This window comes from Antechinus flavipes, chromosome 1 (assembly GCF_016432865.1).
Source record: "Antechinus flavipes isolate AdamAnt ecotype Samford, QLD, Australia chromosome 1, AdamAnt_v2, whole genome shotgun sequence".
NCBI lineage: Eukaryota > Metazoa > Chordata > Mammalia > Dasyuromorphia > Dasyuridae > Antechinus > Antechinus flavipes.
Window position 1 is genome coordinate 590,672,738 of NC_067398.1, and position 23,317 is coordinate 590,696,054.

Genomic DNA, 23,317 nt, shown 5'->3' on the forward strand with positions numbered 1-23,317 from the left:
AATCTCCAGGGTGAGCTATGTTTATGGCAATGAGACCATTCTATCTCTCATTCCTTTACATGGTTCTCAAGTCATCTAAGATTAAGAATTTTCTAATTTCATGGGAAAGTATAGCAGAATATATTTTATAATTGTGGAGAAGGTAGTTTACATTTGAGACATCATTCTGCTGAATTCTAGCTCCCCTAGGATCAAGGGGGAAAATGTAATTTGTTACAGAGAAAGGATGCTTTAAAGAGCTAATGAGGATCTAAAAATTTTTATTACTTATAATGAAAGGAGCTTTTCATGACAGATATATCCTGAATATGATATAACTTCTATTCATAAAATTAAAATGTTTGATACAAGTAATAACACTATTCCAAATGATTCCTGGTTAACTTTCATACAGAAATTTCCAAAATCATCATCTTCATTTATGTCTATAATTTGATTCTGCATAAAATTCCAGCAATCTTTACTTCTGAGAGAACAAAAGTTCCATTGTAATTATTCTTTCAAGAAAATCCTTAAGTAGTGATATTAACTGTGTGTTTCTAGATAAGACCATGACTTATCAGCTGAAGGTATGATATTCTGGGTCCCTTTCCTCTGGCTTTTTTTTTTAACCTATGAACAGAAGAAGAGAAATATATTGTAACATATCCCTTCACACAGAAAATGCTGAGCCCCATAGCCTATCATTAAGAAAGTTAATCAAAGTAAATCAATAAGAGAGATAAGAATGGCTGCTATCTTCTCTAATGGATAAGTTATTGTCATTAATTATAGATTATTAAGGAATATAATTCCTCTGAATCATATATTCTCTCTTATTTATCTATCTATCTATCTGAGATAAATGAGACAGATCAGACCATACCATATCCTCCCAAAATTTTGCATGATATTTGTTACCCACCCTACCAATCTTAGCAGTCCTTTCCAGCAAAATGTAATCTTTTTTAGTCCAAAAATCATTTTGCTTTTGTCTCTGTACTCTCAGCACCCAACACAACACATTGCATGAAATAGAGCTTTCCCTGATCTCCCCAATGGCTATATAATGCTCTATCTCCCTAAAAAACCACATGTATTAGTTATTTATTTTTCATATACTTATATATAATAGGGGTCTATCACATGCTATTGGCCCTAAGACAGTAGGATCAAAGCATACATGTGTGTACATACATACATACACATTTGTATATATATACATATAGACATCTACCTATATATGTATAGATACATATTGTCTTTCCTGAGAGAATATCAAGCTCTTAAAAAAAGCTCTTTGCAGGTAAGGCCTGGGCTATTTCACTTGTTAAATCTTTGTATCTCTAACACTTAGCACAGCACTCACCATATATCAGTGATTATATATTATAAAATATTTCTTGATTAATAGATTTTGTTGAATTTAAATGAATTCTAGATCTCAGAGGGTGAGCCTTCTCTGCATTCAACTCTTTACCTAATGATAATAACCCAAATTTAATGAAAGGTCATTTTCTTAAACTTTCCATTATTCAGACTCTCATCACTTTAAATAATAACAATAGACAATATTGATAATAGAGCTTTATGATATATGAAGCTTTTTATAAATATTACCCTACTTTAAACAAACTCCCCAAAGACTTCTGTGCTTTAGTGTTCACTTGCTTTACAAACTTACAAATTGTGAAGGAGATATGAAATTCATATGACACCCAGGTTGCCTTTCTGGCACCAAAGTCCCCCTGAATAGTATTTGACTGTGAGCAATGCATTACCTGAGAGTGCTAAAACAAAGCCTTAGTGATGGGCCTTTTTCCTGGTTACAGGTGCTGAAGCTTCTTTTTTCCCACTGCCCTTTAACAAAATCACTTCCTCTTTGTAAGGGAGTCGCTCCACAGGGACAGGTATGCAAGTCTGGAAAAAAACATTACATTTTTCTTTTTTTATATATTTCATTTTTTGTGTGTTTCTATGTATGCATGCATGTGTGTGTGTTTGTGCATGTAGTTTTGGGGGAGTTATCTCTTAGCTTCTCTTCTTTTAAAACTAAATGCAAGTCTTTTTAGGCAATTTCAAGAAGTCTAATTTCCAAGTAATAAAAGTAGCTGGGGAAAGAAAACCAGACTTCGACTCAGGAGATATGAATTCAAATCCTCCTTCTGACTTATTTATTGTATAATTGAGGGAAGTCTTAATTTCTCTAATCCTTTTTTTTTTAACCTACAAATTGAAGATAATGTTTATGCTATCTTAAAAAGTTGTAGAGAAAGCAATTTGAAGATCTTTAACTATATAAATGAGACAAAACATTTTTTGTTTAAATTTTGGGAATAAGCAAAAGCCCTTGAGAGACCTTCTCACTATTGTACTATTTCCCCATCCCTTTGACAGAAATTCTCCTCCTGGCTCAGGGAGATCTGACTCCACAAATTTTCTGCCAAAGCTCTTCTCATCCAGCCAAAGTAGTTTCTTTAACATCATGTCCTGTGATGCTTCTTAGCACTGAAGCTTATCTGTCTCTACTCTGTTCCCCCAGAGTTCCTACAATAGCTCTCTATGCTTGTGATTGTTATTACCTAATATTAAATCCCATTCTAATATATTGACTTTTTGTTGTGTTTTACTGTTGAATTGAATATATCTCAGCTATTACTTAATAATTTAATTTTAAAAACTTGCAATAAATGCTGCGAGGCATAGAATGCTGAGCTTGGAGTTGGGAATATCTGAGTTAGAACCTTGTCTCTAATATTTACTATGTATGCGGCCATAGGCAATTCATTTAACTTGGCTTGGTTTCAGTTTTCACATGTGTAAAATGGGGATAGTAATAGCACTTGCCTCACAAATGTAAAGTGCTTTGCAAAATATTAAGTTTTAATAGCTTAAAATTGCACTAAGTCTTTAAGATACCCTGGATAAGTGTTGGTAATGATGATAATGTTCAATGACACTTTTTGTTGGCAATCTTGAAAGAATGCTAGTTTTGCTCTATTTCTCTAATATGAATACTGATATTACTTTCCCTTGCCCCTTCTATGGACCAAACAGCTTGCATGAGCAGTGGTGCTACATCTGGACTAAAGAGGAACCTGGAACAAGCATCTGGTATAGGCTGACTAAACTTGTAATTCTGTTCTAAATAAATAATGTCCTTTTCACAGGTGTGCAGATATGCATTCCCTACTCCTAAAGCTAAAACTTCATACTGGCCACAAATAAATTGTTAACTGACAAAGTCTCTAAAGACCAGGGTGAGAAACTACAGAGAGCCTCATTCCAATCACTATCCCATCATTAGCAAGGGAGTTTTGGACACTGATTCTGACCAATCTGGGCTAACTTCCTCTTCTTTAAGCAATGATATCAATGTCAAACTTAGTGTGTATCCCATATCGAAACTCCGAAACTCAAGCAATCTACCAACTTAACCTTCTCAACAGCAGGAATTACAGGAATGTGCTACCAAGCCAACTATTGTATATTTTAAAAATTAAATTATAGAATTTTCTAAAGTGGAAAATGAATGCTATGTATTTATATTGTGTACATCTCTCCATAATGGGTTGAAAATATCTGAATGATCAAAGTTTGGTCTGGAGAGTTATCTTAGACATATAGAGATAAAGTGATTTGTCCAAGATCATACAGCTAATCAGTGCCAAAGGAGGTCTGAACCCAGGGCTTCTTGATGCTAAACCCAACACTCTACCCACTATGTCATACTACCTTTAAGACTGAAAGTGTAATTAACTTTAAAATTTTAAACTTTAAAAGACTTTTTTTTTTTTGCTGAGGCAATTGGGGTTAAATGACTTGCCCAAGGTCATACAGTTAGGAAATGTTAAGTGTCTGAGACCAGATTTGAACTCAGGTCCTCCTGACTTCAGGGCTAGTGCTCTATCCATTGTGCCAGTTAGATGCCCCAACTTAAAAAGACTTTTTAAAAATTCCCAATTCAAGAGTAGGTGTGATTACAGTTGATATGTTTCTAGTACTTCCTTCAATATTTTAATTGAATTATTAAAATTAATTATATATTTTTAATTAATAAGTCTTATTTCTCTCCCTTCCACCCCTTAATTGAAAATGAGAGAAAAAAAATTTTTAAACCTTCTTGTGGCAAATATATATTATGTTTTTACCCAATATAAATAATATAATCAATCTATACAAAGATGTACCTCTAGCATAAAAAGTAATTTTAGAGATTTCACTCAATCCCTTCATTTGACAAAAGAAGAAACCGAGGTCCCCTATGAAATAAAAGTGCCTTATCCAAGGCCATATATGCAGACAGCCACAGGACTAGCGTTTGAGTCTTCTAATCCTAACCCCAGAATTGTTTTTTATTCTACCATCTGGCTTTCTGAATACTACCATCAAACAAGCTTGTTAGGGTACTGCACATTGGGTGGCACAACGAATAGAGTTCTGGATCTGGAATCAGGAGAACCCAAACTTAAATCTGACCTCAAACACTTGCCAGCAGTGTAACCCTACCAAGTCACTATAAAATGAGCTAGAGGAGAGAATGGCAAAAACTATTCTAGTAGATTTACCAAGCAAATCCCAGATTATTTCCTGACTGAACCACAATAAATTTCACTAGAAATAGTAAGCAAACTCACTGGCTTATCATCTGAAGATTCAAGATTTATCATGTCCCTTGACATCTTTCCCAGCTATTTTTTTACCTAGAAACTCTCCTACCATAGTCATGGATAAAATCTTTACTTGCAAGTCCCCCTGTTACTTCAAACCTAACACATAAACTGAACTCACCGTCTTTCTCCCCATATCTTCCTCAACCCTTGCTTTCTTTTTTTAATAATAGATTTTTATTTTCAAAATACATATAAAGATAGTTTTTAACATTCACCCTTGCAAAAACTTGTGTTCCAAATGTTTCTCCCTCCCATCCCTCTCCATTAGACAGCAAGCAATCCAATACATGTTAAACATGTGCAATTCTTCTATACATGTTTCCATATTTATCATACTGCACAAGAAAAATCAAATCAAAAGGAGAAAATGAGAAAGAAAAAAACAAGCAAGCAAACAACAACAAAAGAGGTGAAAACACTATGTTGTGATTCACACTCAGTCCCCCTGGTCCTCTCTCTGGTCTCTGGTATTTTATAAATTAAATTATACAATTTTTTAAAGTAGAAAATGAATGCTTTATATTTATATTGTGTACTGTCTCTCCATGATGAGTTGAAAATATCTGAATGATGGCTCTCCCCAACACAAATCTAGTGGAGCTGGCCTCAAACATATCATTGTTGATAAGAATTGATTGTAGTATAATTTTGCTGTTGCCATGTATAATGATCTCCTGGTTCTGCTCATTTCACTCAGCATCAGTTCATGTAAGTCTCTGCAGGCCTTTCTGAAATCATCTTGTGCTGGTCATTTCTTATAGAACAATAATATTCCATAACATTCATATACCATAACTTATTCAGCCATTCTCCAATTGAGGGGCATCCACTCAGTTTCCATTTTCTTGCCACTACAAAGAGGGCTGCCACAAACATTTTTGCACATGTGGGTCTCTTTCCCAACTTTAAGATCTCTTTGGGATATAAGCCCAGCAGAAACACTGCTGGGTCAAAGAGCATGCACTGTTTGCTGATCCTTTGAGCATAGTTCCAAATAACTCTCCAGAATGGCTGCAGGTATTCACAATTCCACCAACAATGTATCAATGTCCCAGTTTTCCCTCATCATCTCCAACATTCGTTATTATTTTTTCCTGTCATTTTAGCCAATCTGAGAAGTGTGTAGTGCCAACTCTTGATTTCTCTATTTCTGTGGATGGCATCACCATCCTCTCAGTCACCTTTTCTCTCACTGTGTACTTTCAATCAATTATCAAATTCGATTGATTCTACCTGAGCAGTAGCTCTCACATTTGCTGGCCATGGAAACTTCATTCACTCTAACTCAGATCCTCATCTTTGCCTGCTTTGACTAGTGTAATAACCTACTTCCTTTTCTTTTTCTTCTTTTTTAAGTCCATCCTTCTCTATCTTTAATATTCAAGTAAACTTTTTAATGTACCATTTTGATCCTGTTATTATTTTTTACTCAAAAACCTTCAGTGGCTCTCTATTATTTGATTCTGGTTTTCAAGACCCTCCTCAGTAGGACTACAATCTACCTTTCCAGCCTTTTTCCATTACCATTCCTCTTTATGCATTTTGCATTCTAATCAATATCATTTTATTAATATCCATCTTTCTTTATTGGTCCTATCCTCTCCATTTTTCATGTTTTTGTCTATATCATTTTCCATATCTTCGATGAATTTTACTTCCAATCTCCATCTGTTGAAGTTTATCCCTTTCAAAAGTCTAATTTCAGTGCCATCTCAGTGAGACTTACTGACTCTTTGGCTAAAAATGATCTAGCTCTCTGCTCCCTGAAATTTCTCAGTCTTTTAGTTATCTTGTATTTTTTTCCATTTTCCTTTATATTATAAGTATTTGTATACTTACAGTAGATTATAATGTCCTTGAGAGTAGATTCTGTATCATAATCACCTTTTTATCTCTAATCTCTTACAAGTAATAAGCACCTAATAAATGATTAATGAAGGAATGAAGTATACATTCTAAATGAAAATTTAACTCTGTACTAATAAATAAAATGTGACAAATTAATGAAAAATTAAAATTCACAGCAGGCCTATGTTTTGACAAATTTGTATCATAAAGATAAAAAGCACTTTAATGTATAAGAAATAATTGCTAGAGCTATATTTAAGGAGTCCTTAATTTCATGAGCCTATGATTTCAAAAGACTGGATTTTAGGTTGGATTAATTCATATGTGAGAAATACTATGAAAATTTCCAGACATGTAAATTATTTTGTATTTTTCCTTAGTGAAAGCAAACACATTATACATTAATATAGCCAACTATATATGAAATGTTTGGTCCAGCAATTATTTCAAATTAGCAGAGTCTGAATGAAGTAAACACACCATATTTGAACTTCACCTTGACCTTGCTCTTCTCACCCCCAACTTAATATATATTAAATAAAGATGATCAATAAATTTAACATTTATTGATCAATATGGCCAATTAATTCTTTTGCTTTCATTTCTTAATAATGAAAGAGTTTCAAGATTTCTTCTTAAATCAAGTAGGAAGACATCTAAATTACACATGGTGGATGTAGAAATGGTTACCTTTCTATCAAGGAATTATTCACTGAAATGCCATCCAGTGAGAGAGATGCAGTGAAGGCATCAGTGTACTAAAAACTATTTTGAGTATATGTCAATGTGCCTCCACTAAAGGCTTCCCATGCCACATAGATTGTCACTTCTATGTTAGGGAAGTGAATCCCAGTTCTCTGACATTCTTCAAGTAGAGTAAAGCTCTAGTAGGCTTCACCAAGTTCTGTCTATAGACCTAGTGATGACCATCTACTTTTGTTATCTGAGAACCAGGCCAAGTTCAGATAGTCACCATAAAGATTAAATTTTTGACTGTGGCAACTGATGAACACCGGCTACTAATTTAGAGGGATTGTGACTTGTGTAGGGAGAATTCCTATGCCAACAAAATTGTAGATCTTCAAAGCACTGAATGAATGCTTAGATTAATGAATGAATGAGTAGTCTATACAAGTTGGCCTTTTTGACAAAATGGATTCTTTTTTGATGGACCTGAATTTTTATTAAACAATCCTTTAAAATGTACCAGAAATCCACTCTTTAAAAATATGATATAATATTTAGTATTCATATAGAACTTCAAGGGTTGCTAAGCATTTTTACAAATATGTCCTCTTTTTATCTTTACAACAACATTGGGAAGTAGATGTTATTATTATACTCATTTTATATATGAAGTTAAATAACTTGACTGAAGTGACACAGACAGTGAATGTCTGAGGTTTACTCCGAATTAAATTCAGTTCTTCCTGACTCCAAGTCCAGCACACTTTCCACTGTCCCATCTACTTGCCTTAAGCGCTTCAAAATACATGTAATTCCACTTATGTGTAATGGAACTGTCCCTACTGATGTACCCTATTAAATGGTGGTTTCAAAAGCTCTTGTGAACAAAAACTCCATCATTTAGTGGCCAACCTTCTGGTGATGAAGCTTTACAAACTTGGGTAGACTATTCCCCTGATGCAGGCCATTAGCTTTGAGAAGTCAGGACCACTTCATAGCATCATGAGGCAAGGTGGTTAGCTCTTCATATCAGGAAAATAAAGGAAATAAACATCACTATATAAAGCTCATAAATCCAGATTATGGAAATAATGCATTGGTCTTACTAGTAAAATAAGAAAGCATTTTCTGTTGGCAGGTAGCACTCGAAATATTTATGATTTATAAAAATTTAATTTTTGGTTGTCTTTTTTTGGATCCCCTGCCAATAATGACAGGATCATTTTTTTAATTTAAGAAAATTTACAAAATCAGAACAGAAGTGAGTGCAAGGGATAATGCTGTAAAAAATTACCCTGGCTTGGGTTCTGTCAATAAAAAGTTATTTAAAAAAAAAGAAAATTTACTATTTAATTAATAAACTCACTGGATTACAATATATAATTTTTTAGAACCACTATAATATAGGCACATGACCTTTGGTTGTTATGCTTTCATCCAGCAAAAAGGGTCATTTATTTCTTGAGACTATCCATAACAAATATACTTTCTCTAGAAACATTTGTCTAAGCATTGCTAAACATAGGAAGCAATTTTTGAAAGTGCACTAGTTTATTATTCAAATTTATTAAAATAAAAGCCATTCCTTAATTGATACAGTAAATGAGATGAATAGGCAGTTTACTAAGGAAGAAATAAAAACAATCGATAACTGCATGACAAATGCTTCAAATAATTAGACAAATGCAAATAAATTAAGTGAGGTTCCACCTCACAATAATCAGAGTAGCAGAGTTGACAAAAAAAGGAAAATGAAAAATGTTAAGAGGGACTGCAAAGAGGGCAGGGAGTGATGCATTTGTACTACTAGTAAAATTTTGATTGGAACTCCATTCAAAAAGTCACTAAACCACATATATTTTTTGACCTAGTGATAAGAATTAGGCCTATCCTTCAGAGAAAATATAGAAAAAAAGAAAAGAATCCATATGTACAAAAATATTTATAGCAGCTCTTTTCATAATGGCAAAGTTTTGGAAACTAAGGGGATGTCCATGATTTGAGAAATATCTGGCTAAATTATTGTATATATAAGTAATGAAATAATATTGTGCCATAAGAAATGATGAACAAGATGGAAAGTAAATCCTGAGAACTCTTATATGAACTGATGCAGAGTAAACTGAGCAGAACCAGCAGAACAATTTGTATAATATTAGCATTGTCAAAAAACCTGAAAGATTTAAGGAATTTGATCAGTGCAGTGACCAATTAAGATTTTAGAGGACCAAGTAAGTATGCTTTCTGCCTTCTGACAAAGAGGTACAGAATGACACATTTTAGGAGATAGTCAATATGACTATTTTATCTGTGAATATAGATATATATACAAAGATAAAACATATATATGTTAGTAGAAGGATATATATATAATTTAGTAGAAGGATTCTCTCTCTTTTTCTCTATCTAACAACATATGGAAGAAGAGCTGGGAAAAAAAAGTTAAAATTTTAAAATATACTACATTAAAAGGGAAAAGCGAGTACACAATCCAAGTACAACATTGATCTCATTCTTGGCCCTATGGAAATACTCTCTAAAATGTATTTAGGATTTTCTTCACTATGCTGCTGATATGCCCCAGGGTCTAGAATTCATCCACTGAAAGTACTTTTTATTCTTGTGACCTCTTCCTCTGATTGGGTGGTTTCTCCCAGAATGTTCATTCATGGAGGGAAGTTCAGGCTAGCTGTATTCCTTTCTAGGTTGTATTCTACACTTTCTCTACCATGCTTTTCAATATAACCATCCTCCTCCTTTCTGAAACCTTTTCAGCTTCATGTTATGTGTTTTCTTCCTGCATTAGAATACAGGCTCCTTGAAGTCAGAGTTTGTCTTCCGCTTATGTTTATACACACTGATTGACTTCCAGTAAATGTAAGTAGCGATTGTTTCTGTTTGGGCCAGAAACTCTGTTAATCTTCCCTTCTCAGAATGATTTTTTTTAATTAAGTAAAAGAGGTAATTCTCTGACTCTGCTCTTGCCTATATTTAATCACTGATTGGGATTTGTCTTAGTCAAACTGAGACCTCTTAAAAGACTTAGTTTACCAAAGTGAATCCAGGCTCATATCCAATGATCCTTATCTATATCTGGCCACTAGACCCAGATGGCTCTGGAGAAGAAAGTGAGGTAGGTGATTTGCATAGTACCCTTCACTTAAATCCAATTCCCTTGCATGTCATATCACCTCTCCAATGTCATGGTTCTCTTTGAGAATAAAAAACAAACAATAATATTCTCAATGCTTACTAAAGTGTCTGGCACACAATAATCAAACATATATTGACTGACTGATTTATATGAAATCTAAAGCAATAGAATTGAGAGAGGAAAAACTCCAAATTTGGGGAGGGAGTGGTAGTCTATTCTGGATAGATTTTTCTATACTCACCTGATCTCTCTGTTTGATTCTTTTGTAAACATATTCAGCAAATGGTTTCCGATGAATATATTTTCCATCTCCTGCACTGACATTAAAATTTCCAGCTTCGTATACCACCTTGCCTCTTGAAATAGTCACAAGGGGTACCCCATGACAGACCATTCCCTCAAATATATTGAAGTTAACAGCTTGATGATGAGTTTTTGCAGAAATAGTCCTGTATTTAAAATGGAAAATAACATGTACTACCACTTGCAATCACTCTAATAGGTAGATTCATTTTTTTTAATGTAAAAAAGTAATGGGAGGAATGGGTTGGGTTGTTTGTTGAAAGTGACTAATGGGTCAAAACAAAATGTATCCAAAAAAAAAGAGAAAGAAATGAATGAATAATCTAACTTTTTTTTAATCTCTAACTCATTAGTGTTTTTCTGAGTGGAACTTAAAATACTTGAAGAAGAATGACTTAGGAAAAAAACTGAGGAACTCTATTAAACCATAGCTTTATCATATTCTGAGAAGTGACTACAAGAATTGAATATGACATTAATATTTCACCACAAAGTAATTAGGCTTCCTAAAAGCATAAAATCAAATAGGCAATTGCTTCCATTTATTAAGGCAGGTAAGGAAATTGTCCTTTGGATTTAAATTTCTATTTTTATAATCTTGTCTAAAAAAGTTGGATTTTTAAAGAATAGCTTATTTTGGAAGATTATTCCTTTCAAAGAAAAAATGCAGGGGAAAAATGTAATCTCTTAGTGGGCAAATCCAGAATCTCTTATATATGCTGTGTGCCATTTAGAAATGTATTGCCACTATTTTTTGGCATTAAAAAAAAGAGGCCATATTTTTTGGCTTTTTGGACAAATCCTTTTGGTGCAAAGGACTTTTTACGTTATCTACTACCCTTAACCCCCAACTTATTTTTTCAAACTTCCAGGCTTAAAAAGTAAAAGCAAAAGATATCTAGACAATATAGTAGGATGGATATATGATAGATAGATAGATAAATAGATAGATAGATAGACAATGCTTTGAAATTATATGATACGTTAAAAAGCATGAGATTAAAACAAAAGGGGATTCATGAAGTTCAAGTATGAAACAAGAATGCTTGCCAATTATCTTATAGACTCTGAGTATATTATAACAATGAGCTTATTTTATAGTATATCATAACAATTGAGGGAATTTTTCAGGAGTTCCTCTTTATACCAGTTTTAGTTGTATGAGGTCCTTGTTTTCATGTATTGAAAGACTAAAGTTTGTGTATTTGTAAAATCATATTAAGAACCAGCAATAAGAACCAGATCCTAATGATTATGGAATGGCTAAATGAAGTGTGATGTATAAATATGACTATGACTATGAATATTACTGTGCCAAAAGAAAATAGATACGAAGCAATCCAGAGAAACACGGGGTCTTTATGTGGAAAAAAGAGGCAAAATAAAGAAAACAGAATCAAGAAAACAACACACACTATAACAATATAAATGCCAGCATTCAGGTGGCACAGTACTGGACCTGGAGTCAGGAAGAATTATCTTAGTGAATTCAAATCTGGCCTAAGATATTTAGCAGCCTGGGCAAATCACTCATCTCCATTTGCCTCAGTTTCCTCATTTGTGAAATGAACCAGAGAAAGAACCAAAGAAACCAGGGTAACCACTCTAGTATCTTTGCCAAGAAAACTCCAAATGGGGTCACACTGAGTCAGACAAAATTGAAAAAATGATAGAACAACAACAAATAACAATATAAATAGAAAGAACAAAAAAAAATGAATACTGGGTTAGTATAATAACAAAGGATATCTCCAGAAAGAAAGTGAGAAAATTCATCTCTCTCTTCTTTATTTTTCAGAGGTAGGGACCATGGGTAGCAAATATTAAACATATATTATGGACATGATAATCATAGACTTTATTCTGAAAGGGACCTCAGGAGTCACCATATCCAATCTTCTCATTTAACAGATGAGGAAACTGAGATTAAGAAAGATTAAATGACTTGTGATTTTCCCAGATCATTCTTAATTCTTGAATTAAGCAGGACTTGAAACAGATATTGGATCTTACATACTCTGACGCCAGAGAAAGTGAAAAAAAAAAAGGTCATTTTGGCAAAATGAATGAAAATTGGGTTGGATTAGTTAAAGAATAGAAGTAAAGAGGACAGGTAGGGGGTTATTTCTATTGCTCAAGAAATATTTTAATCCATTTTTAAAAATGTGATTCTAATATTTACTATATGGCACTCAATAGTCTGTAAGAATTAAGGTTCTAACTTCCATTGAGAAATTTCTTATTCCCCAGTCCTATTGTCCTATTCATTTTGGTTATTGGGATTTCACTGGTATCAGGAACTCTCAAAAGAGATTGTTCCCCTTATCAATGCAATTTAACACCTCAGTAACTAAGTTACTAACTCTTAACTAAGTAACTAAGTCTTAAGCACTGAGAGATTGTGACTTGACTAAGCATACAATCAGTATCTGTCAGAGATGGCACTTGATTCCAGTCTTCCTGACTTTGAGGGCAGCTTTTTTATCTGTTATACTATGATTCCTGTTGTTATTGCTTAAAAAATAATAATAAAAACTAATTTGAATTTATGTAATTCTTGAACCACAGAGTTTTAATATCTTTCTGATAGTTTCAACTGTCCTTCCACATCATTGTTTCTTAGATTGTCCAGGTGTTTTGTCATTCATGCTAACAACATGGCAGATGCAGTTTAGGCATAATTAGCAAAATTATTCTAAAGTGATTCGAACAACAGTGTCTTAGTCTCTTGTAAATTCCCAAGAAGAAAAGACATTTCCAAGACTAGGGAGGACAGGAAGGGATTTTTAAAATGCTTATGTGAAACATAACAAAAAAGTTACTTTTCAAGCAAAGAACTACAGATTTGACCAATGACCTCAATCTCTTGAACCAAAAAACAAACAAACAAAACATGGCATTTGTATTTCTTTTAGTAACTGTTTCCTTGGGCATTTTCTAATTTTTTTTGGTGCTTAAGTTTTTCTCAAAAAAATAATTATGCCAGGCAAGGCAATTCAACTAGCATTTACTATGAGCTGGCCATTGTGTCAGGTGCTAGGGATACAAGACAAAACCAGAATGTTTCCTTCCCTTAAGTAGTTTATATTTGAGGCAAGGAATGGGGGAAAGGAGGGCAGAGAAAAAGATAACAGGTACGAAGAAAATTAAATACAAGACAATTTGGAGAGAGTAGAACAACTGGAGAGTCAGAAAAGGTTTAATAAATGTTTGTTGAATTGATTGAATTGAATTGAATGAGCTGGCACCTGAACAATATTTGAAGGAGCTAAAAAATTCTGAGGTAGAGGTGAGAAGACACTGAATTTCCATTGTGGATGACAATCTATATAAAAGCAGGAAGATCAGAGATGGAATGTTAGGTTTATGGGACAGCTAGTTTATGTTCAGCTAGTACAGTTTATGGTTTTGCTAGAAGGAAAGTAACATGAAATAAGTCTAAAACCATTCTCCTCTCAACTGTGCTTCTTAGTCTCCATACTTCGTCACTTTGGCCCTGTTGCCTTCTCCCCCTAGAATATCGCTCCATCATTCAAGCCTTCTTCTCCTATCGGTCTATTCCTTCCAGGGATCACCATTTTGGTTACAATAAATGATGTTGCTTGCCTGCTTGGAAAGGTTGATGGCTGCCAGGCTGTGACAGACAGGCTTTAAATGCCAGAGAGGGGCTAGTATTTTATCCTAGGAGCAATAGAGCTATGTGATTCTGAGCAAATTATTCATCCCTTTTTGCCTCAGTTTCCTCATCTACTAAATGAGCTGGAAGAAATGGCAAACCATGCCAGTACTTTTGCCAAGAAAACCCCAAATGGAATCATGAAGATTGGACACAATTGAGATAACAGAACAACAAAGTAGGGAGCTACAGAGGTTTTTTGAGCAAGATAATGAAATGGGCCAAAATAATTATTTTTATTTAAGACACACTTAATGGAATAAACCTAACAACACCCACGCCTTGAATGTCTCATCAACTGGCATAGATCAAAAGCAATCATCCTCTGTTTGTGTTGTTAGGTTTATTTTCACTAGTGGATTCATTCATATGATAGCAGTTTTCATTGGTCACTTTGCCTGAGGAAACTTGCAGTTTATTTAATTCCCTTGGAGCACATATAGACAGGTTTGTCTCTGTATATTACTAAATGCCATGCATGACTTACTGAGTTCTAGTCACATGCATCTCTAAGACTAAAAATGTGAGAAAGGCAAAAACCCTGAAGGGTAAAAAATTAGACTATTATCCAATTTATTAACTTTGATATCATTCACATTATAGCTGCAGGAAAATAGTTTATCCATTGCTAATAGCTTTCTATTATATTTTAAAAGATTTAATTGCTTTTACTCATGAGAAAAATTATTGAAGGTCAGCCCAAAGGAATTCCTTTATTTGATTTGCAGGGAGAGGAATGAGAAGGGTAGCTAAAAGTTTGTGCCAAACTGACCCTCCTTATTATAAGAAAAGTTATTTTAAGTTGTTTTACATTATTTTCTCCATTTCACTCAGTTAACATATAAGCTAGAAAAGCTATTGAAAACCAGATATTTATACGATATCTGGAATATGGAGTCTGTGAGAAGGAATAAAAAAAAAGAATTAGATTTGAAATTAAGAGAAACTGGGTTGAAATCTGGGACTGCTATAGTGATTCACAGTTTGGAACTAAACCCCTCCAAATTTTTTTGAACTGGGCATAGCCTCCCCCACCCTTTTTTTTTTTTTTTTTTACCCATTTAACCTTCTTTGCTTCAGTTTCTGCATCTGTAAAATAACCTAGAGAAGGAAGTATCAGACCACTCCAGGACCTTTGCCAAGAAAACTCCAAATCGGGTCATAGAGGATTGGATACAATTAGAATAACAACAACAAAAAAGGGAGCTACCAGATTTATCTCAGAGAGATTAAAGAAAGAAGAAAAGAACCCATAGGTACAAAAATAATGTACAGCAATCCTTTCTGCAGTATCAAAGAACTCAAAACTGTGGGGGTTCCTATCAGTCAGGGGAATGACTCAACAAAATGTGGTATATGAAAGCAGTGGAATATTATTTTGCCAAATGAAATGACAAAAGGGATAGGTTCACAGAAACCTGGAAAGGCTTGTATGAATTGATGCAGAGTGAGATGAACAGAACCAAAAGAACACTTTATATAATAATGATGTTTGAAAGACTTAAGAACTCTGATCAGGACACAATGACCAATTATGATCCCAGAAAACCCATGTAGTGCACTATCAACAGAGAAATAATGGCCTCTGAGTGAAGAATGAGACATCTACTTTGGACATGTCCAGTACGAGAATTTGTTTTGCTTGACTATCCACATTTGTTAAAAAAGGATTTTTCTTCCTGGGGGTAGAGGTGGAGGGTGATTATAGGAGGGGCAGGGAAGAGAGCACAAATAATTGTTAATTAAACTAAAACAAAATGTCTGGCTCTGTTACTTATTAGTTGGTGGGTAACCTTAGGCAAATCCCTGAACCTCTGAGTCTCAGTTTTTTTATTAGTAACATGGTCTGATGGTAAAACATACACTACTTAGTAACTCCTTATTGCTTTAAGGAGCAAGTCAACATTTATTAAGCACTTACAATGTGTTAGGCACTGCCCTATATCAAATAAGATAATATATGTAAAAGTGTTTTGTAAACCATGAAGCTATATAAATATGACCTATTATTGGTGAATGTCTCAGGCCCAATACAATAGTATCAATCAAGGATGCATGCATTTTAATACAAGTTCGAGTGTTAACCCACCACTTTGAATATTTCTATATTGATTTGTATATAGTAAACACAATAGTGTGCCATAATAGATAGAGAGCTAGACTTTTTTTTTTAATTAAAGCTTTTAATTTTCAAAATATATGCAAGGATAATTTTTCAACATTGACCCTCATAAAACCTTGTGTTCCAAATTTTCACCTCTTCCCCCCACTCCCTCCTCTAGATGGCAAGTAATCCAATATATGTTAAACATGTTAAAAAAATATATGTTAAATCTAATATATGTATACATATTTTATGCCATTATCTTGCTGCACAAGAAAAATCAAATTAAAAAGGGGAAAAATGAGAAAAAAAAACAAAATGTAAGCAAACAACAACACACACAGTCCTCTCTCCGGATGTAAAATGGCTCTCTTCATCACAAGATCATTGGAACTGGCCTCAATCATCTCATTGTTGAAAAGAGCCCAGTCCATCAGAATTGATCATCATATAATCTTCTTGTTGCTGGCTGATTTGTTTTAAGAAGATCTGGATTTAAATCTTGCCTCAAATACTTCACAACTATAATAATTCTGGGCAAAAAATTTATTCTCTCTGACCCTCAGTTTCTTCATTTGTAAAATGAGAATAAAAATAATACCTACCTTATAACACTACTGTGAAGCTCAAACAAAATAATAAAAAAGAAGCTTTGCAAATCTTAAACACAATATAAATGTGAACTATAGACATTATACCTTCTTATATGGAACAAGAAAAAATGCTAGGAAATGCATATGGATTAAAGGTATTTAGTTAACATAAAACAATAACAACAACCACCACCCACTATTTCACCACAAGCCAAATTAGAACCACATCATTGGAATCTTCCTTCTTAGGGTTACAGTGGATTTAGATTCAGAGAATCCTGTCTCTTTCTACCTGTGTAACTCTAGACAAGCTGCAGTAGCTCCTTGTATTATGTCTTTCATAAAATGAGGCAGGGAAGAACATTGCAGCAGGTGACCTTTGAGGTCTCTTCTAGAGATTTTGATCATTTTGCAATAGAATCAAAGACCTTCTTTAGTTTACTAAGCTCACTTCAAACGTTACTTCCTCCAAGAAGTCAACAACAATATTGAGATAATTGTAAAGTGCTTAGCAGAGTGCCTAGAACACAGTGGGCACTATATAAACACTAGCTTTTATCATCATTATCATCATCATCATTATCTGGCAATTATTTCATGTATATTTTAAGACAGGGGATTTTAACCTGGGGTTTATGCATTTAAAAAAATAATATTTCAATATAATTGATTTTGGGGGGGTAATTCTATGATAAGACAATAGATAGAGCACTGTCCCTCTAGTCAAAATAAAGACTTAGACACTTGCTAGCTATTTAATCATGGTCAAGTCACTTAATCTCTATGTGCCTCAGTTTCCTCATTTATAAAATGGATATAATGATAATAGCAGTGCAATGAGGCAATCAGTCTCATGACTTCAAGACCAGAATTCAAAGTATGCCTTTAGCCCTCAGACTTGGAAGGTTGTTGTTAAATGAGATAAAATTTGTAAAAAGTTCTCAGTACAATGACTGGCACATAGTAATCACTATATAAATGTTTATTCCTTTTCTATTTAACACTATTATTGTAAGAAGGGGTCCCAGGCTACACTGAACTGATGAAGTGGTTCATGACATACAAAAAGACTAAAACCCCCTTTTTCATGGTAGCTACTCTGCTTCATCAAAATGTCTTTCAATTACTTATGCATGTATGTATTGTATGTATCATACATGATGAAGGCAGGGACTGTTTCATCTTCCTTCCTTCTTTCTTTCTTTTTTTTCTTTCTTTCTTTTTTCTTTCTTTCTTTCCTTCTTTTTTCTTTCTTCCTTCCCTCCCTCCCTCCTTTCTTTCTTCCTTCTTTCCTACCTTCCTTCCTTCTTTCTTCCTTCCTTCCTTCCTTTCTCTTTTTTCTTCCTTCCTTCCTTTCTCTTTTTTCTTCCTTCCTTCCTTTATCTTTCTTTCTTCCTTCCTTCCTTCCTTTTTCTTTCTTTCTTTCTTTTTTCTTTCTTTCTTCGTTCCTTCCTTCCTCCCTCCGTTCTTTCTTCCTTCTTTCTTTCTTCCTTCCCTCCCTCCCTCCCTCCCTTCTTCCTTCCTTCCTTCCTTCCTTCCTTCCTTCTTTCTTTCTTTCTTTCTTTCTTTCTTTCTTTCTTTCTTTCTTTCTTTCTTTCTTTCTTTCTTCTTCCTTCCTTCTTTCCTTCTTTCCTTCCTTCCTTTCTTTCCTTCTTTCTTTCTTGCATATAATTAGTGAGTTACCTATGTCTGCTGAGCTGAGGTGAATTTGTCAAACAGATTTGACTTTTAGTCACTTTCAGCCTCATATAGAATCAAACTCCCTCTTGGCCTTGAAGGCTTCTGGAAGCCTATCAGCCTTGGCTCTGAGCCAAAACCTCCTCATCCTTTTAAAAAGTGGTCAAGATAGTAGAGAGATTTAGGATATAGATTTGTTATTTTAACAGTCTCTTTGAAGTGACAGGTCGTGTCACTTTGGAGTAGCCCAGGCAGGCCTCCTAAAAGATGAAAAGTTGTCATTTCCCATGCATCACCATTATTAAGCAAAGCTGCTACCCAGTGTACCCATCAATTTCACCTCCCTTATGTGTCCAAATTATACTCTGGGCTCTCAAGGAACAGAAAATCAAGTTGTCAGTTCAAGCCTATTTAGGACGATGCCTTAAATCTTCTCTGGGCCTAAGTAGATGGCAGAAGATTGTAATACAGGCCCATGAAAAGTGGACCAAGTATGAACAGAAGTAAAATGGCCTCATTATCCTGCAAGTTGGTTCTTGAAGTTTCTGCTGACAGTGACATCTGGGGGAAAAGGTGACTTGTATTATGGTATCCAGAGCTAATACTGAATTCAAGTCATTAAAATATTTATTTGTACCTACTATGTACAAAAGAGATAAAGAGGTATTGAAGAAAAGCAATCAGCCTCACAGCATAAAGACCAAGATTCAAGTTCTACCTTTAACACTCAGTAACTGCATGACCCTGGTCTAGCCACTTAACTTTTACATGGTATCAAGCTCTAATAGACCCAGATCCCTGTGGGCAGCATGTTGACTTAGGAAACTATAAATTCACAACATGAATAGAAGGTTGGGCCTAAACTTATATAGATTCATCTTCCTGAATTCAAATCTAGCCTTAGATACTTAGCAGCTGTGTGACCCTGAGCAAGTCACTTAACCAACTTGCCTCAGTTTCCTCATCTGTAAAATGAGCTAGAGAAGAAATGGTAAATCACTCTTGTATCTTAGTCATAAAAACTCCAAATGGGATCATAAAAATCAGGCATGACTGAACAACACACAACAACAACAATTTTATATTATATTTTAATCTCTTTTTGTTAAATATTTCTCAATCACATTTTAATCTGGTTCTGGTCTCACTTCCAAGAGTTGAGTTTAAAACCTTTACTCTAGGCCAATGGTCCTCAAAATTTTCTTTTCAGTATCCCTTTATATACTATTAAAAAGTATTGAGGATTTATCCAAAGAGTTTTTATTGATGTGGGTTATTTTTATAGATATTTATCATATTAGAAATAAAAACTAATTTTGAATTTGTAGACCCCTGGATTCTCTAGACCACACTTTGCGAGCCATTGATTTGGTTAAGACTGTAAGACTCTAATTTGAAAAAAAGGTGTCAACTTATATTAATTCTTTATAACAATTAAATCACAAATTGTTATTTCCTTATCTCTGGTGGCTAGATGTCTATGCTAATCCATGATAACAACAAGGCACAAATGAAAGAGTTCCTATTCTCAAGGAATTTATGTTCCACCTATGATGCAAGTAAAAAGTATTTACATAACAGTAAATAGAATATAAGGAGTGATGAGAACCCTTTAGAAATTCTTGAGGAGAGAAAGAATATTGAAAGTTAAGGGAAACAGGAAAGGCTATTTAGAGGAGGAAGCATTTGAATTGAACCTAGCAGGAAGATCTAAATCAAAAAGGAAGAGATAAGTGGAGTTCATTCCATAGATGGTATGTGATATATGGATATGTACTAAGAGTAAATCAAGTTCTAATTTTGCTGGAACAAAGCACATCCTACATAATCATTTTCAAAAAGCAGAAAACAAGAGAGTTTAGAAGCACTATGAAACACAAATTAGACATGAGCAATTTAAAAAATTAATGTGATATAAAGTGAGTAATATTACAGATAAAGGGATGATCTTTGAGTGAATAAGATCTAAGTTCAAGATTTGATAGCTTAAATACACTGATAGCTTAAATCACTTGCTAAAGGTTACATAGCTCTGCTACCTAGCTATGTAACCTTTAGCAAGTGATTTAAGCTATCAGTGTCTCTAAGCAACCCTTCTAAGACCACAAACCAGGAATGGGATGGCAATTAGTGTCAGCAGAGGATGCTTCATTTATCACATAAATGAAATCACAGCTCCAGAATTCCCTCTTCAAAACAAACTAAAAAAATCAACACTTAACACATTCCTGCGGGAGATGATGTTAAAGAAGAATGCAGTATATCTGAGAATATCCAATTAAAGAATAACCCTGGTTTTGAGTGATTTATGGAATACATCTCACTGGTTCATAGAGTTAGAGCTAGGTAATGCAGTGGATAGCATGTGAGAGCTAGAGAATCAGGAAAACTCCTCTGGATTCAAATCTGATCTCAGATACTAATCAATATTTACTATACTAAAAATGAAAACATCTTAGTATCATTATAAAAATAGTTTTGATCCCCTGGGTTTTAGGAAGCCTAAGGGATACTTGGACCACACATTGAGACCCATTAAACCTCAAGGAGAGAACCTTAGATCTGAGTTGCAAAAACTGAGTTTGAATCCCTGCTGGCATTTTTAAAAATTAATTTATTTTAATGCACATTGGTTTATGAATCATATTGGGAGAGAAAAATCAGACCAAAAGGGAAAAACCATAGGAGAGACAAAAATAGAGAAAAAAAAAAAAGTAAACTTAGCATGTGTTGATTTACATTCAATTTCCATAGTTCTTCTGAATGCAGATGATATTTTCTATCCAAAGTCTATTGGGATTGCTTTGGATCACTGAACCACTGAGAAGAACCAAGTCTTTTATAGCTGATCATTGCACATCCTTGTTGCTATTATGTACAATGTATTCCTGATTCTGCTTGTTTCACTCAGCATCAGTTCATGTAAATTTTCCAGGCCTTTCTATAATCAGCTTGTTCATCATTTTTTATCTAACAATAATATTCCATTACCTTCATATACCATGTCTTATTCAACAATTCCCCAACTGATGGGCATTTGCTCATTTTCCAATTCTTCCACAAAAAAATGCTACAACAATTTTTGCATGTATGGGTCCTTTTCCTTCCTTTATGATTTCCTTGGTATACAGACAGACCCAGTAGAGACACTGCTGGGTCAAAGAGTATGTATAGTTTTATAGCCCTTTGGGGATAGTTCGTAATTGTTCTCCAGAATGGTTGGATCAATTCATAACTCCACCAACAATGCATTGGTGTCCAGTTTTCCCACATCCCCTCTAGCAATAACTTTTCCTGTCATTTTAGCCAGTCTGAGAGGTGTGAGGTAGTACCTTAGAGCTGTTTGAATTTGCATTTCTCTAATAGTAATTTAGAGAATTTTTTCATATGACTATAGATGGCTTTATTTTGTCATCTCAAAATTATCTGTTCATATTTTTTGATTATTTATCAATGGGGCAACCCTACTGACATTAATTAGCCATGAACAAGTTAATCTTTTTGAATCTCCCTTTCCTCATCTGCAAAATCAGTATATGATGTTTATACAACTAACTTCACATGGTAAATGTGAAGTATTTTGTAAATCTGCAAAATGTGAACTGTTGTTATTATTCATATAAAATTATAGCACTGCCTGACAGAATTTCTGTTACTGCATGCAGGTGTGACAAAAAAGACTGTTTATCTTTTTTGTTGTTGTTGTCATTTTTTCTCATGAATATTTTATACAAGAATCCCAGAATAGCTTGCCTTTATGTACAGTTTCTGATTTACTCTTAATTTAGAGTCATAAAATAGAGCGTCATTATACTGTTCTGGAAGAGTAGAAAGATGGGTTCCGATCCTATCATAGGCATTATCTGTGTGATTCTGGGCAAGCCACTTGACCTCACTCAGCCTCAGTTTTCTCATATGTAAAATGAGGATAATAATCATACCTACCTGCCAGTGTTGTTGTGAAGATCCAGTGAGATAATGTGTGTATAGTATAATTTTTGTATAGTATAATTTGCAAACTTTAAAGTAAATGGGACTGAGTGGATGAAGTTTTCTCAGCTTATGAGATTAGGCCTAAATCTTATGATCCCTATACCCAGAGCAAGAAGATGAGGTCTTGGGCCTCAGGTTGCAGGGAGTCACATGGTCTCTAAAGGTCAGACCCAGAAGAAGTAGACAACATTGGTCAAGGATGGTTATGTCCTTTTAGTCTATCCAATGAAAAGACTCCGGTCTTTTGCTTTTTAAATCTTGGACAAGCCAAAAACTGATCAGGTTCATGAGCATATGGTGGGACCTGGGATAGCTCCCAGGTGTGCTTGGGCCTCTCCCTGAAGGGATTAAATAAATGCTTTTTCTTTGTACCTGAAGATTTCTTTGATTAGTTAATTTGGGAAAGGAGGTCTAGCACCCTACCCCACAAAAGCACTATAGAAATGTAACCTATTAGTTTTTTCATTCAGTTAACATTTCAATTAAGCCTTTACTATGTGTCTGGCATTGACCTAAGTACAATGGAAACAGAGGCCAAAAACAGTTCTTGCCCTTTGAAAACACACATTCTAATTGGGGAGATAACAAGATTTAAATAACAAAGTGAGGAAAAGTTTGGAGGTTGGGGGG

At 34.2% G+C, this 23,317-nt stretch overlaps 1 protein-coding gene across 1 annotated transcript in view; it reads right to left on the reverse strand.

The window, feature by feature from the left end:
* Window positions 1–243: 243 nt before the first annotated feature.
* Window positions 244–23,317, reverse strand: part of DPYS (dihydropyrimidinase) — a 115,502-nt gene continuing 92,428 nt past the window's right edge. The window contains exons 8-10 of the mRNA XM_051970968.1: window positions 10,583–10,790; window positions 1,761–1,899; window positions 244–612 (exon numbers count right to left, since the gene is read on the reverse strand). Of these exons, the coding sequence (XP_051826928.1) occupies window positions 1,783–1,899; window positions 10,583–10,790 (325 nt within the window). The 3' untranslated portion in view covers window positions 244–612; window positions 1,761–1,782. The remainder of the gene's footprint in view (window positions 613–1,760; window positions 1,900–10,582; window positions 10,791–23,317) is intronic.